At 40.6% G+C, this 14,869-nt stretch overlaps 1 protein-coding gene across 1 annotated transcript in view; it reads left to right on the top strand.

The window, feature by feature from the left end:
• The first annotated feature begins 10,577 nt into the window (after positions 1 to 10,577).
• SEC23B (Sec23 homolog B (S. cerevisiae)) overlaps positions 10,578 to 14,869 on the top strand; it is a 47,618-nt gene continuing 43,326 nt past the window's right edge. The window contains exons 1-2 of the mRNA XM_008585365.1: positions 10,578 to 11,007; positions 12,155 to 12,212. Of these exons, the coding sequence (XP_008583587.1) occupies positions 10,787 to 11,007; positions 12,155 to 12,212 (279 nt within the window). The 5' untranslated portion in view covers positions 10,578 to 10,786. The remainder of the gene's footprint in view (positions 11,008 to 12,154; positions 12,213 to 14,869) is intronic.

The following is a 14,869-nucleotide window of genomic DNA, read 5'->3' as shown; positions in this document are numbered from 1 at the left end:
ATGTGTTCTCTCTTTACTAGACTTACTGATATTCCTGTAGGAAAGTGTGTTTCTAGTACCAAACATGCAGAACACAATCTATTTCTAACTTGGGAACACCCGAAATCCACATTATTTTTCCTTCTGATTCCAAAACAGTTCTTGGTAGAATAGTCAATATTAGCCCTGGTTATTATTTTTCATTGCTTTAAATACTGTCCTTTTAAAAGGTATCATCATTGGTGTAGGGCACATGGATAACATTCATACTTAAATCCATTTAAAGACTGGGGAAATTCAGGGGCTGGCCGGTTGGAAGGAAGGAAAGAAAGGAAAGAAGGAAGGAAAGAAGGAAGGAAGGAAGGAAGGAAGGAAGGAAGGAAGGAAGGAAGGAAGGAAGGAAGGAAGGAAGGAAGGAAAGAAGGAAAGAAGGAAAGAAGGAAAGAAAGAAAGAAAGAGAGAGACTGGGAAAACTGAGATACCAGTGAATGATTTACCTTTCATAACATGGTAATCCTGAAGAAACTGGTTGTACCTTATAGGTATATCCAAATCTTATTGAATAGAGATGGGCAGAAGTGTGCGTGTGTTATAAATGGGAATGAACAGGAAAGTGCTTTTTTTCCCTTGCCCCCCATGGATTTATTGTGTATATCAGACGTGCTTTAGCACCTGATGTTGAGAAACATCCCCTTTTAGTTCTTTTGTGTGTGTGTGTGTGTGTGTGTGTGTGTGTGTGTGTGTGTGTGTATTTTTTGAACAGGCACAAGCAGGAGATTTATACAGTACCCCCGCTCCCCACATTCTTTAACAAGAGTAAAACATACTCTTTTCTTTTGAATGGAGGCTCTATGAATTTTCTTTAAAAAGTCAATGTTATTGAATTTTATCAATAAATGCAAACTTACGCACTTAAGAAGGGATGATGGGTCTGGCCAGTTAGCTAAGCTGGTTACAGCGAAACCCTAAAACACCAAGATCACAGGTTCAGATCCCTGTACTGGCCGGCCACCAAAAAAAAAAAAAAGAAAAGAAAAGGAATGAACTACTGAGATACACAATACCATGGATGAATCTTAAAATAATTATGTTGAGTGAAGGGTGCCAGACAAGGAAAAAAAGTACAAATCCTATGATTCCATTTATATAAAACTACAGAAAATACAAGGAGCTTGAGGAAACTTTTCTTAGTGATATATATGTTCTACATCTCAATTGTAATGATGTGTTTCAAAACTTAAATTGTACACCTTAAATATGTGCAGCTCATTGTACATCAATTACACTTCAATAAAGCTGTTTAAAATTGAAAAGTAAGGCTGCCTGGTTAGCTCACTTGGTTAGAGTGTGGTGATAACACCAAAGTCAAGGATTCACCAAACTGGCCAGCCATTAAAAAAAAAAAAATCCATTAAAATAAGAGGTAAACCAAGTACAGACGTTCCTGTACCCAAGCAGTTAGTTGATTAGTGTTTTTTACTTCCAGAAATAATGACACTCCCTTAACATGAACTGTGGGCTGAAAAAGGATCTATCCCTCCTTAGGATTCTGTTAGCTCTTCCTTCTAGAAGGAGAAAAAAGGCAATAGCATGAACTTCACCTTTCTCAGATTGTTTATGGCACTAATTATTGCAGAGGTTATATAGTTACACATAAATTCACCTTGTTTTCTTTTCTACTTTTCATCTCTTTTACAAGCAGTTTCTGAGCTTGTCATATCACAGAAGAAATAGCTTTAGTTTCAAAACTAAAAGTCAACATTTTTATAATTTAAGAAAATCCAACAATGCACATTTGTATCTGGTACATCATTTGATAATACTGAAAGAGCTGTTCTCAAGAACTTGCTGAGGCAGTTTCAATCTTTCTTTTTTTTTTTGTTTTGTTTTTAAGATGACTGGTAAGGGGATCTTAACCCTTGACTTGGTGTTGTCAGCACCATGCTCACTGAGTGAGCTAACCGGCCATCCCTATATGGGATCCGACCCACGGCCTTGATGGTATCAGCACCGCACTCTACCGAGTGAGCCACAGGCCGGCCCCAGTTTCAGTCTTTCTAAAGGTTCAGCCACCTTCCTCTAAGGCCCTCCTTCTGAATTCCTTGGCCTGATATTTTTTTTTCAGGTCAAGATCTCTTCTGTTTTGGGGGGTTTTTTTGTTTTTCTTTTTTGCGGCTGGCCCGTATGGGAAGGTCAGAATCTCTTCTGTAGGGAGAGACTCTTCAAACTCACTGTCTAAACTTATTCTCCCCTCTTCTGTGATTCCTTTCCTATTTCGGCCACTGTTTTTCTTTGCTTGTTTGGTTTTTTGTTTTGTTTTGTTTTAACCACCTTGAGGAGAAGGGATGTTAAAAGAAGGCCTCTTCAAAATCTTGACAGAGGGGCCAGCCTGTGGCTCGCTCGGGAGAGTGCGGTGCTGATAACACCAAAGCCACGGGTTTGGATCCCATATAGGGATGGCCGGTTTTCTCACTGGGTGAGCATGGTGCTGACAACACCAAGTCAAGGGTAAAGATCCCCTTATTGGTCATCTTTTAAAAAAAAAAAAATCTTGACAGACACACGGGAGTCACTAGGGAAAGAAGGGAAGTGAAGAGGTTGTTCTTGGCAGAAAGGAGAGCGTGGAAAATGGAACAGAGACAAGAAACAGCACACATGGGCTGGGAAGGACAATTGGTTTGGTGCTGTAGGACTGAGGTATGTGGACCATGGAGGCCCTTGAATAGCACAACAAAATTTGAGCAAAGAGATCATTTGGGAGACTGTTGCAGTGACCCAGTGAGACAGAATGAATGCTGAAATAAGCAGGTATATCGAATTGAGAAATATTTAGAATAAAAAATCAACAGGACCGAGTGATTCATTGTTAGCTTCAAGGTGGAGTACTTAGGGATAAACAAAGGCCGAGGATTACTCCCTAGTTTCTAGGTGAGTAAATGGGAGGAGAATGGCATCTCCAAGTGAAATAGAATTACAGAGGCAGAAGGTTAGTTGGAGGACAGAGGAAAGATGAATTCAATTTAGGACATACTGAGATTGAGATGCCCAAGAACACCCAGAGATATCTGCAGGGCAGTTCTCCAGATGACATTGGACATCCCAATTCTCTCCCCTTTCCTGCTTGTAGTTCTCAACAATAACTGTACAGGGGCTGGCTGGTCAGCTTAGTTGGTTAGCACATGGTGCTGCTATCACCAGGATTCCAGGGTTGGATCCTTGTACCAGCCAGCCACCACAAAATAATCACAGAATGTGCTGAAAATACAGTATCCTGAAAAATAAATTATCGTAGAATGTGGTGAAAATGCAGAGATAAAAGCGGAATGTCCTTCAGTGCTTTAGCTCAGAATTTCATGCTTCCCCCAGGATGTAAAACCCCTGGTTGGGCTGCTGTCTGGGGTCCCTCTGCTGTGGTGCAAGTGAGGCTCACACAGAGGAGACTCCATCCACACTTTACAGCTTTCAGGAGCCTTGGGGGACCAGATCATTGTGAGTCTTAGGCTACTATTGTTCCCTGCTGCCTATCTATAAGTAATAAATCCACTTTATGTAACTTCGTGTGTGTGTGAGTGTTCCGTCTGGCTAGACTTGGGCAAGCAAGAAAAGCGCAAGATGCAGTGGGCTGATGTGATAACCCAGGCACAGTAAGCCTGCTTTACAGGTTGCTGAATATATGAACCTGATGTTAGATAGAGAAGTCTGAGTGAGAACTACAAAATTTAGAGTCAGGTTATAGGTGATGATAATATATTAGGAAAACTGTGAAAGATTTTGAAATAGTCAAAAGAGATTATTGGGTTAACTTTCCATGGAATACTGGGCTTTTTCAAAAAGACCCTAGGAGTCATCTGATTATAAGAGGTATGTACCTTTGTCTTTGATTATGCTCATTTACAACTCTGTAGAAATAGAAATTAACTTTTTTGTTTCTTTTTTTTTGTATTTTTTTCTATTTTGATTGTTTTATTTATTTATTTTTAATTACTTTTATTTTTAGAAATTAACTTATAGGAACACTTACTCTATGGAGTAACGTGATGCTGGATTCTAGAATCGCAGTAGGGCCAGTTGAGATGTTTAAAGAAGAAAAAGAAAGAAATTAACTTATAGAAAGCCGATAGTAATGCAAATGTTTCCTGCCCATAACAATGCAAATTATTCCTGTTCACAGCAATGCAAATACATTTTGTGTGGTAGAGAATACAAGTCTCAATACATCAAATTCTTCTTGGAACCAGTTTGAACATCTCTACTGGTTCCCTCATTAGTGAATGAACTAAGTAAAATCTTTGGAACATATTCATTTTATATTTGTATGAGGGCCATCATTTTATCTTTTCAAAACACTTTAACAGTTTTGAAGGTTTCACTAACATACCAATAGATTCACCTGACAGAACCAGGTAAACCATGTCACTGAAGAAGACCTCATGGGCTGTTTAAGCCCAGACATATTTTTTTCTTGGCTCTCAGAGTGAATACCAGGTGGCAATAGTACTACAATGTTGCTGACTCTCTGTTTCTCTAGGTTTCTTTTCTCTTCTCTACTGAGCTTGTGTTGTTGTCATTGGAGTGAGCAGGACTGAAACCATATTGGGACCTAAACCACATGGGCTCTAAAGGATTTTAAAAGGACACAGTTTTTTTCCTTAACATGCATTTCTCTGAATTTCCTCTTTTTTTATGGTTATTTGATATTTTGAGCCTTGGTTATGGGGCAAGATGCTGTTATTTACATGAATGTAAAGATGTTTTCCAGCCAGCCTGAAGCTGCAGACTCGCACATACTACACAGACCCTAAGATAACAGCAAAGACAGTAGCAGAAACCAGACAGAATCTTGGTGAGACTGCACCTGAGACCTTGCATGAAGCCCTTGCTGCTCACATGTCCCTCTCTCCTGCTTTTTCCCACATTCCATTCTCTCAACCTCCTCTTAAAACCCCCCTCAGTAAACCCCCTCTTAAAAACCCCCTCAGTAAAAGACATCTTTGTGATGTCTTTAGTCTGGCCATCCTCCTTCAGGTTTACTGGAGAGGTGGGTTAGCCTAACATCTCTCCTCAGGTCACCGGTATTCCTGAATGAAAGCTGACTTCCATGTTCACCAACATTTGAACACTTGACTTTTGTTTGTTTTTTGATTGGGGACAGGCAGCTGGACCTGTGATTTTTGTCTGGGGGCAGGCAGCCTGTCCTGTGAGCTTGATGTCAAATTTTGGAGAGCCTCAGCTGGAGCTGAGTGTGTCCTGTAACACTGTTTTTGATTTACCAACAACTGGTATGTTTTTCCACATTGGTGGCAACAACAGCTAGGAATTTGGTTTTATATTTTGACCATTTGGTGATTTCTTTAAGTGAACTAATAGTCTATAGTGTCAAAGGACAAAATTATAGCAAATTTAATTAAAGATCTCAAGTTGCTTTACTGCAATTCTAGAATTGGGCAACATGTCATTCCCTAAAATAGAATGAATATTCCAATGGCTGAGCAGTGGAGGTTGGTTATATAGACAGAAAAGGCTGAAGAAAGCAGAAATAAAGTACAAAAAGCAGATTGGTCATTTTGAGTTTACTTTCCTTGTAAGGTGGAGACAGGAAGACACAACAATAGAAAAATAACTGACTAGTAAGCATTAGGTTACTTCCGCTATCTCTTTTGCGTAAGGATTCAAGAGGAGGGAATTTCATTATCATAACACTTGAAGATTTAAACTATAAGCTAAGTGTTTGGAACTCAGTAGCGGTGACTCCATTTTGAGTTTTAGTCTGATCTGTTGGGATCTAGTGCAGGAACTCAGCCCAAAACAGTAGCCTCCTCTAATTTTTATTTAACAATAGAGATCTAGTCTCTCCTGGATAAGATATGACAGAGAATCTGTTTGTTAGTCTTTCTTGTTTGTTTACCTTTTTGTCTATTTGTGAGTTCAAACTGATGTCACAGGGTATGGGGGGCTCAATAGTTGGCCTTAACCCACCCTGTCCTCTTACCAGGTTTTTGACTCCACCACAGGAAAGAATTCAAGGGCAGAGTCACAGTAGAAACTGAAAACAAGTTTAATGTAATAGATAAGAAATACAGGTTCCACAGAGAGAGTGTGGTCTAGCTCCAGAGACTGAGCAAGGCCCAGACCAAGTTTAATACAAAAGTAAGAAATACATACTGAAAGTTCAGTACAAAATGCAAGCTGCCTCAAGACAGTGAGCAGTTGCTTCCTTTAAGTAAGTTTGATAGAAAGTATGCACACCTCAGCCAGCAGAGTACAGGTAGCCTCCAGGACAGTGAGCAACAACCCTGCCTTCTGCTGGGATTCAGCTTTTATAGTTTTGCTACCTAATGAATATTTAATTCAAGGGGGTGGTTCTTAGTTATGGAACATAGTCTTGCACATAGTCAGTTGGTCTCTTCTTGGAGCATATTCATTGGTCAAATCCTATCACATGCACCAGGCATGTTGGAGACTATTATGTGCTCTCTAGTACCTCTACTGGAGGGTCATTCAGCTACCAGAGTTATGCGACCCCTCTCTACTGAGCAAGCCCAGCCACTGGATTTGCAGAAACCAGCCCTTTGTGGTCTCATTTTCCCATGTTGGTGCTGAAAATAGGTCTAACTGGTAATAGTAGCTGTCCTCTAGAGGAGGACCTAAAGGAAGGGCCTGAGACCTCGGGAGTGGCTTGAAACCCAGAGGTGTGTACTGAAACCTGAGGCCAGGGAAACTGAGCACCTCCTATATCAAAATCAGGTAAGATGTCCACACCCTCTGGGAAGGAGAATAACTCTTTGTTATCTGGTCCACTAAATTTTTATTTTTCTGTGTTTAGTTTTGACCTGTGGCTGAAGTCATAGAACCAAAACTGTAAACTTTCCATATGTCTTCATGGCTGTAATCAAGAAAAGCCTTCACCTCTTGTAAGGGTGAAAAAGGTTTTACTACCTTTGTAGAGTCTTAGTAAGTTAGATTATTACATTTCTTACAGGAGCTCTCATAATTAGTTTATGGAAATAAATACACACATATAAGTCAAGGATTCCTAAAATTCCTAGAAAATAAGGAAATTAAACTTTTTTTTTTTTTTTTTTTATTTTAAAAGATGACCGGTAAGGGGATCTTAACCCTTGACTTGGTGTTATCAGCACCACACTCTCCCAAGTGAGCCACGGGCCGGCCCGGAAATTAAACTTCTAATACAGTACTATAAATGTGCTAGATTTTAAAAAGTCCTTCTCACAGACATTGCTAGAACAGAGAAAATACAGGTTCAAATAATTAAGGCAAATCTTTGGCAAATAATTCTATTCTCACGTTTGTTTTAAAAAACCCCAGCTATGCCTTTTCTCAGTGTTGGGTATAATACATTGCTACGTTTTATTTTACTTGGTTTTGTTTCTTTTATAGAGAGAATAATTAATTTGAGTCGCCTAAACTTATACAAGTTTACTGATCAAATAAACTAACATTAACATTAGGTAATGTTCTGATTCCCATTCTGGCCAGCAGCCAAAAAAAAAAAAAAAAAAAAAAAAAAAATTACATAATGTTTAAGGTCATGAAAAATGTAAATTTGTCCAACGAAGTGAATCATTATTCTGACAAACTTTATTTCTTCGCCTTGCCTTTGCCAGGCTACTGACAAGTTTTTATATTCTCAGTAACTATCACAAATAAAAGAAATTTAAAAAAGGAAAAAACCCACAGTAACTATGTTTCATAGTACATTGATTTAATTTCTATGACTTGTAGGTAATTTAAACTTTGTGCTAATATTAAATTGAGCTAATTTTGTTTTGGCAGCTGGATGGTACTGGAATCCGAACCCTTAGACCTTGATGTTATCAACATCACACTCTCCCAAGTGAGCCATCGGCCGCCTACATTGAGCTTAATTAATGGCTACTTGTAATTTTAAGTTTATACAGTTTCGCTGATTTTTACATGCTACGGAAAGACTATATCTCTGAGTCAGGTTAATGAACGTGCTCATATTTGCCACTTGTAAGAAAATATAAAACGGTTGTGGTGGCTGCAGAAAGTTGTGTTATATGTAGTTATGACCTTTGTTAGTGTCCTAAAATGCTTGCATATGACAGTTCTCAATTACACATCTCCTTGTAGAAGGACGACAGGAACGGACACGCAGAGGGGGACGGTGCACCAGTGCCACTCTCAGCGGACAGCACCAAGTCATTACAGCAAGCGAGAGAAGGAAACTTGCAAAACGAAGACGCATCTCCGCTAGAGGAAGAGACCGGCCCCCTCCGCAAGCCTGTGCCCGTGCGACCGACGCTCGTCTCCCGCCCCTCCCCTCATGCTGACGCCTTCCTCCGGGCCTTTCAGTTTCCTCTCGCCGGAGCCGCTCCTTTCTCCGGGGCTATACGTCATCGTTCTTGCTTCCCTGTAACCAAGGCGATGAGAGGGACTTCCCACTGAGGTGAGCGGACGTCATAGTGGATCAGGGCGAACCGCTGAGGAGTGCTGACTGTGCCTAGAGAACAGTCGGGCAGGCTCCCGGATTTTCTGAAGCGGAAACGTTTAGGGGTGAACTCGGGGAAATTGGTGTTGGGAGGAAACGTGACTTTGTAGTGCGAGGCACATCCTATCCCAAGATGGCGGCGGGGCTTCTCTGAGGGTCACGCTTCCGTTCGTCCGCTAGAGAAGCTCTGTGATTGGCCATCGGACGGCGCCGTGGCGTGATGCGCTGTGGCGCTGACCAATCGGTTGAGAGCTGAGCTGGACTTGGCTGTGGGAGCCGGAGCTTGGTTCTTGGGACTGTGGGTGCGGACTGCTCTAGCCAGGTGAGTGCGAGGCGTAGGCGACGGGAGACCGGGGGTCCGCGCACGAGTTTCTGCGGCGGGCGAGGCGGCTCCCGGAGTGAGGCCTCTTCCTGGCAGGCAGGGGAACAGGAGGGAATGGTCGCCTCCCGCGCGGGGCGCACAGAGGACCGGTTTCTGGCCCCGGATCCCTCAGAATCGCGGAGTGCGCAAAGGGGAAAGGATCCAACTCCCATTTTATTATCTTATTTCTCTTTGAACTTTACGTTCTGAATGTACCCCCATTTTAGAGATGAGAAACTCAAGTCAGGTTAAATGACTTTTGTTTCGTGACAGCTGGAACCAGAACCAGGTCTTTGGACACCCTTCGGGGATTAAACCTTGCTTAACCTTGTCTACTTGATGGTCCCTACGTCCCGAAAAGTTATATCTTGTCGAGATAAGGATGGTTCCGATTTTTTTGCGGATACTCCTACAGTATTTTTTCAGGCCTTTCATTCATTCACTGATTCATTCGTTCGGCTGTTAACCTTTCAGATACCCTTCCCCTTTGAGAATTTGGTGTCAGCCGTGAACTCATCTTCCTAGAAAAATACGTATTCGCTTATGCACACAATTTTGCGTACAACTTCAGGGGATTCGTGGACCCTCTGAAGTCTCCTGTGTATTATGTGTCCAGGGTTAAGAATCCCTGCTCTCGAGGGATGAGGGAGAGAGGCAGTGGGACGTGGAGGGAGGAGGTTTAATATGTAGATGCTTAGGGACATTAGATGGAACCTTTTAATAAATAACTGTTTTGAGAGGGGAACTGTCATTTACTGAAACCTGCTGAAGTATTTGCTGGGAATCGTGATGTTAGAACTTGCCGTTATTCCCATCTGAATTATCTCTTTGTCTCCCAGGAAGCTGCAGAAGTGCCTCCTGTGTACACAGTGCTTCAAGTTCCTGCTTTTGCCAGAAATAACAAATAGATGTCTTAGAGTTTCAGTTCGAGCAAACATTAGGAACTTTTGTTGTTTGGATTCTGCCTTGTAGAGTAATTCATTTACTTTTCTAGCCAGGTGATATTATTGCCTTAATCCAAGTTATTTACATTATGGTATTTCTCACAATAATGTGGAAGACAGTTATTATCCAGCACTGTGTGAAATGGGCACTAGAGGTCACTTCATTATCATAGATTCTTTAATTTGCTTTTTTTCCTACTTTTCTTGAGGGACTTGTTTCTTTGAACCCCAATAGCTGAGGCATGTGTTATCCTAGATTTTAGGATGTGAACAGGATGTATAAAATATTCAATGAAGTTGAGGTTATTTGGGTTTGAAAGCTTAGTCTGAAGGACTGTTTTATTGACCAGAGTCTTTCAAGGCATGAGCATAAACAACCATGACAAGGAAAGAGGTCCTGGAGAGACTAAGCGTGATAGCAAACTTTCCTTTGTAATTTTGGTAGTATAAAGTAGAAATAATTTAGCTCAGAACTGGTTCCCTTTATGAACTGGACTCGCACATCAGTATCCAGTTCTTTTCTCTACAGTTAATAAAATGGAGAGGGGAAAAGGCACAAAAACAAGATCACTTGGAATGTAAAATTTAATATAGTATTTACCTTAATGGAGCAAAGAAGGAAGGGGATCTGAGAGGAAGGCAGTTGGATGCTGAAGCAGGATTTGAGACTTATCCTTGGACACGGGGCAGAAATTGGCTTGGCTGAGATGATGTGTGATCTGTGAAGAGATTTAAAGTAGTAGTAGTCAACCACACGCAGCTTAGAGATGATCAAATGATTGTAACCCTTCCCTCTCTTTTATTTATTTAAGTGCTAGAGAGGAAGGTTGAGAAAGGAGCAGTACTCGAAGATAACTGTGCAGTTAATTGACTTTTGTGGGTTAGAGGGGAGATACTGTCGTTCTACAGGGACAGGATCTTCCAGAGTGAGTGTTTTGGAAATACTCTGTTAGATAACTGTCTTCTTTTGAAGTTTAGTTGAAAATTTCACATGCAATTAAAGCTTTATCTTCAGTTCTCTTTTAGACTATGGCGACATATCAGGAATTCATTCAGCAAAATGAAGAACGGGATGGTGTGCGTTTTAGTTGGAATGTGTGGCCTTCCAGCCGTCTGGAGGCTACGAGAATGGTTGTTCCCCTGGCTTGTCTCCTTACTCCTTTGAAAGGACGTCCAGACCTACCTCCTGTGCAGTATGAACCTGTGCTTTGCAGCAGGCCAACTTGCAAAGCTGTTCTCAATCCACTTTGGTATGAGTTCTTTTAAAAACTGGTAAAGATTATGAAAATAAATTATCACTTATATGTTATTCTCATAAAAGTCATTTGATTTGGGCAAGTCATCAAATTTGAGATGAGTACTAAGCAGTGAGATTCTTAGGTGTTAAATGGTATTTGAAGGAATCTCCCTGGCCAAATACTCCAGATAAAATTGGAATCTTATGGGAATGAGGTAGAGGGAGAGTATTTGGAATTTACTTTTTCTGCTGATTATCAATTTGCTTTTGGCTTAATTGTAGACTTCATTGATGCCTTTTAAAGTATCTTCTCCCCAAATTTAAAAGCTTTAGATGGTTTTCTCCTACTCACTGTTAATAGTGATGCTGTATAGCAGGAAGAAGTAGTAGGCGGAAGAAATTGTAGCTCTTAAATGATTTTATTGTTAAGTGTAGTCTTTTGTGCCTGGGGTAGTGATCTATGATATTTATTTTAGGTGTCGGCACTATTTGAAAGAATTTTTAAATATGTGGAGAGTGTCAGAATTTTTATATGAGGGAACATTTTTCACTTCATTCTCCTTGCTTTAATGTGTTCATATATAAGAATGCTGTTGCTCTGCTTTTAAAATGATAGTCACTGATTATTAATTTTCTAAACATAGAAAGGGGGGAGGGGGAAGCAACTGAAGCATGATCTTGAACCAATTTTAGGAAGTGTATCAACACAGAAGCACGCCTGCCCAACTTTTTTTCAAGTGGGCTAAGTGAGGTTAAAGTCTAAGATGTTATTACCAGGTGTGAAGTTTTTAGTATTGAAATTTGGTAGTTTCACAGAACTGAATAGTAGAAAGGTTAGGAAAAATCATAGGTTAAGATAAATGGTAAAAGAAAATAACCTATAATTTGTATAAATTATGGAATTTTAAAAATTATCGATAGAATTGGAAAAGAGAAAAAAGGATTTACTAATTCTTCACTGCAGCTATTTGAAGGAAATTTTGGTTACTTAGTAGCCAGAATTCTAACTGCAGTGAATGTTTTGCATGCCTCTATCTATTTATGCACATGCATGAAAAACACATTTCTGAGTGATTTACTGAACTTGAAATTTCTATTTGAACATTCTCTACCTTAAAAATAAAAACGAGACCTAGTTGTAATATTTATTTTTCTCACAGTCAGGTTGATTATCGAGCAAAACTCTGGGCCTGTAATTTCTGTTTCCAAAGAAATCAGGTATATGAATTATTTTTAATAATGTGTTATATGTTTCGTTTTAGTTGTACTATGAAAAAAGTGAGGTTGAATTTGTGTCTACACTGGTGGTCAGCAGTTTCTGCTGAACTCAGAGTGATAGCTTTTGTTAAACACAATTTTGAATGTCAAACGTTTGTGATTTTTCTTTTTTTAAAAAAGATGACCGGTAAGGGGATCTTAACCCTTGACTTGGTGTTGTCAGCACCATGCTCTCCCAAGTGAGCTAACCGGCCATCCCTATATAGGGATCCAAACCCGTGGCCTTGGTGTCATCAGCACCACACTCTCCCAAGTGAGCCATGGCCAGCCCTAAACATTTGTGATTTTTCTGTTGAACGGTTTCATTATTTGAGTTCTGTGTCATTTTCTGTTGAGGGGACATAGAATTCCCTTTTCTTATAAGTATTCTGTAGGAAGTGAATCTATTACCATAAGAAAATAGATGTGGTATTCATATTTCACTTGACTTCAGTATATTCTTTTTTTTTTTTTCCTTTTTGTCTTTTTTACTGACCGGTAACGGGATTGCAACCCTCGGTGTTGCGCCCGTACCGGGGACCGGCAACGGGATCGCAACCCTCGGTGTTGCGCCCGCACCGCGCTCAGCCAGTGAGCGGGAACCGGTCTCCACATGGGATCTGAACCCTCGGTGGGAGCACCATCGCGCTCCCAAACGGCGCTCTCTCCAGTGCGCCACCAGGCCGGCCCGACTTCAGTATATTCTAATTGGATAGTGTACGTTACTGAATTTTCATTTTCTGATCTTTTTAACTTTTAGGATCTAAGTATGTGTTGAGTTTCTTTCAATTTAAAAATTTTAAAACTGCCAACCTAGAAGGAGCTCACAAATGACAAGAGACTTCTCTTTAAAATTAACTGAGACTATGATGGAAATGTTCTAAAACTGGATTGTGATTATTGCACAACTCTGTGTGTTTTCTTTTCTTTTTTTTTTTTTTTTGGCAGCTGGCTGGTATAACTCTGTTTTCTAAAAATCATTGAATTTTACACTTAAAATGTGTGAATTTTATAGTATGTAAACTCTACCTCAGTAAAGCTGTTAGAAAAATATTAATTGTGCCTAACATAGTATATAATGTTCTAACATATCTTAAGCTATTATTAACATGCATTTATCTATTTATATATTTGATCATAATTACAGTTAATCTCATTCTTAGATATGGCACATAATAAGTCCATTGATAAAGAGAATAGTGTACAGTTGAGAACTGACCATAGGTTCAGAAACTATAAGCAGATCCCATTCAAGATTTATCTCCATGAAAGATTGTACAAATCTTAAAATCATTTCTATGCCTTTTTACATTCATAGTTGATTTCTGTGTTTAATATAATTTATCATGAAAATTCCAAGGTAGGGTAGCATGGTGGCTAAAAGCCAGGACTCTGTAGCCAGACTACCTGGGTCTGACTCTCAGATCTACCACTTGCTTCCAGTGTAACTTTGGGCAAGTCACTTAACTTCCTGTGCCTCAGTTTCCTTGTCTTTAAAATTAGGGTACTTCATGGGATTGTTGTGGAAACTAAACTGAGTCAATGAATGTGAAGGATTTAGAATAGTGCCTGATGCGTAATAAGTGCCACTTAAGTATTTGGTATTATTATTATTTTATTTTTTATTAATTTTTTTGGCAGCTGGCTGGTACAGGGATCTGAACCCTTGACCTTGGTATTATCAGCATCATGCTCTCCCGAGTGAGCTAACCAGCCAGCCATGGTGTTATTATTTGAGATCTCTACCTGCTAGTTTATGTGTGGTCCGGAAGTCTATGTGTCGTAGGTGGAAATAATCTTTTGTAACCTCCCAGCTGGGCCATGGAGAGACGAACCCCTAAACAAGTACAGAGCTAGAAGATGAGACATGGCCCCCTGGAGAAATCAGGGTGATCCTGGCCTCCTTTAACCCCTTCTGGGCAGCCAGTTGACTGGGTGGTCCTCTCCAGGTTGCTGGGAGGTGGCCAATGTGTCTGGGCTTACCTGGGTTCTTTCCACACTTTTTGGTAGTCACAGATAAAGCCCCACTGTGTTGGGAGCTGTAGCTAGTGGGCAGTCATGGCCAGGATGGGGTTAGAGATCTTTTGCTGGCTCCTGCTGAGGCTCCTGCTGGTGTTCAGACACCCAGTTGTACCCCTCCCTGCTGGCTAGTGGCCCCTCTAAACTGCCTGTCAGCTCCTCAGCAGGGCTTGCATTTGGTTACTCTGAGGTCATTGGCCTGGGGTGTTCACCTGCTAAATTTGGGGAAATGTATCTAAACTTTTTTTTTAATATAAAGCTAAAGACTATTAGGATTAAAAATCAATGTACAAACTATGAATTTAAAACATTTGCAGAGGGCCGGCCCGGTGGCACACTGGATAGTGCGCCACTTGGGAAGCACGGCGGCGCTCCCGCCCGAGGATTCGGATCCCACATACAGACCGGTTCCCGCTCACTGGCTGAGCGAGGCGCGGGAGCAACGCCGAGGGTTGCAATCCCGTTGCCTGTCCCCGGTCCGGTACGGGGGCAACACTGAGGGTTGCGATCCGTTGCCGGACACGGAAAAAGACAAAAGACAAAAAAAAAAAAAAAAAAAAAAAAAATTTGTAGAGAGTTTTAAAAAAAAAAAAAATGCC

Source organism: Galeopterus variegatus, unplaced genomic scaffold, assembly GCF_000696425.1.
Source record: "Galeopterus variegatus unplaced genomic scaffold, G_variegatus-3.0.2 Scaffold3538, whole genome shotgun sequence".
Classification (NCBI taxonomy): Eukaryota; Metazoa; Chordata; class Mammalia; order Dermoptera; family Cynocephalidae; genus Galeopterus; species Galeopterus variegatus.
The sequence above is the reverse complement of the archived record's forward strand: the minus strand, read 5'-3'. Positions and strand labels throughout refer to the sequence as shown.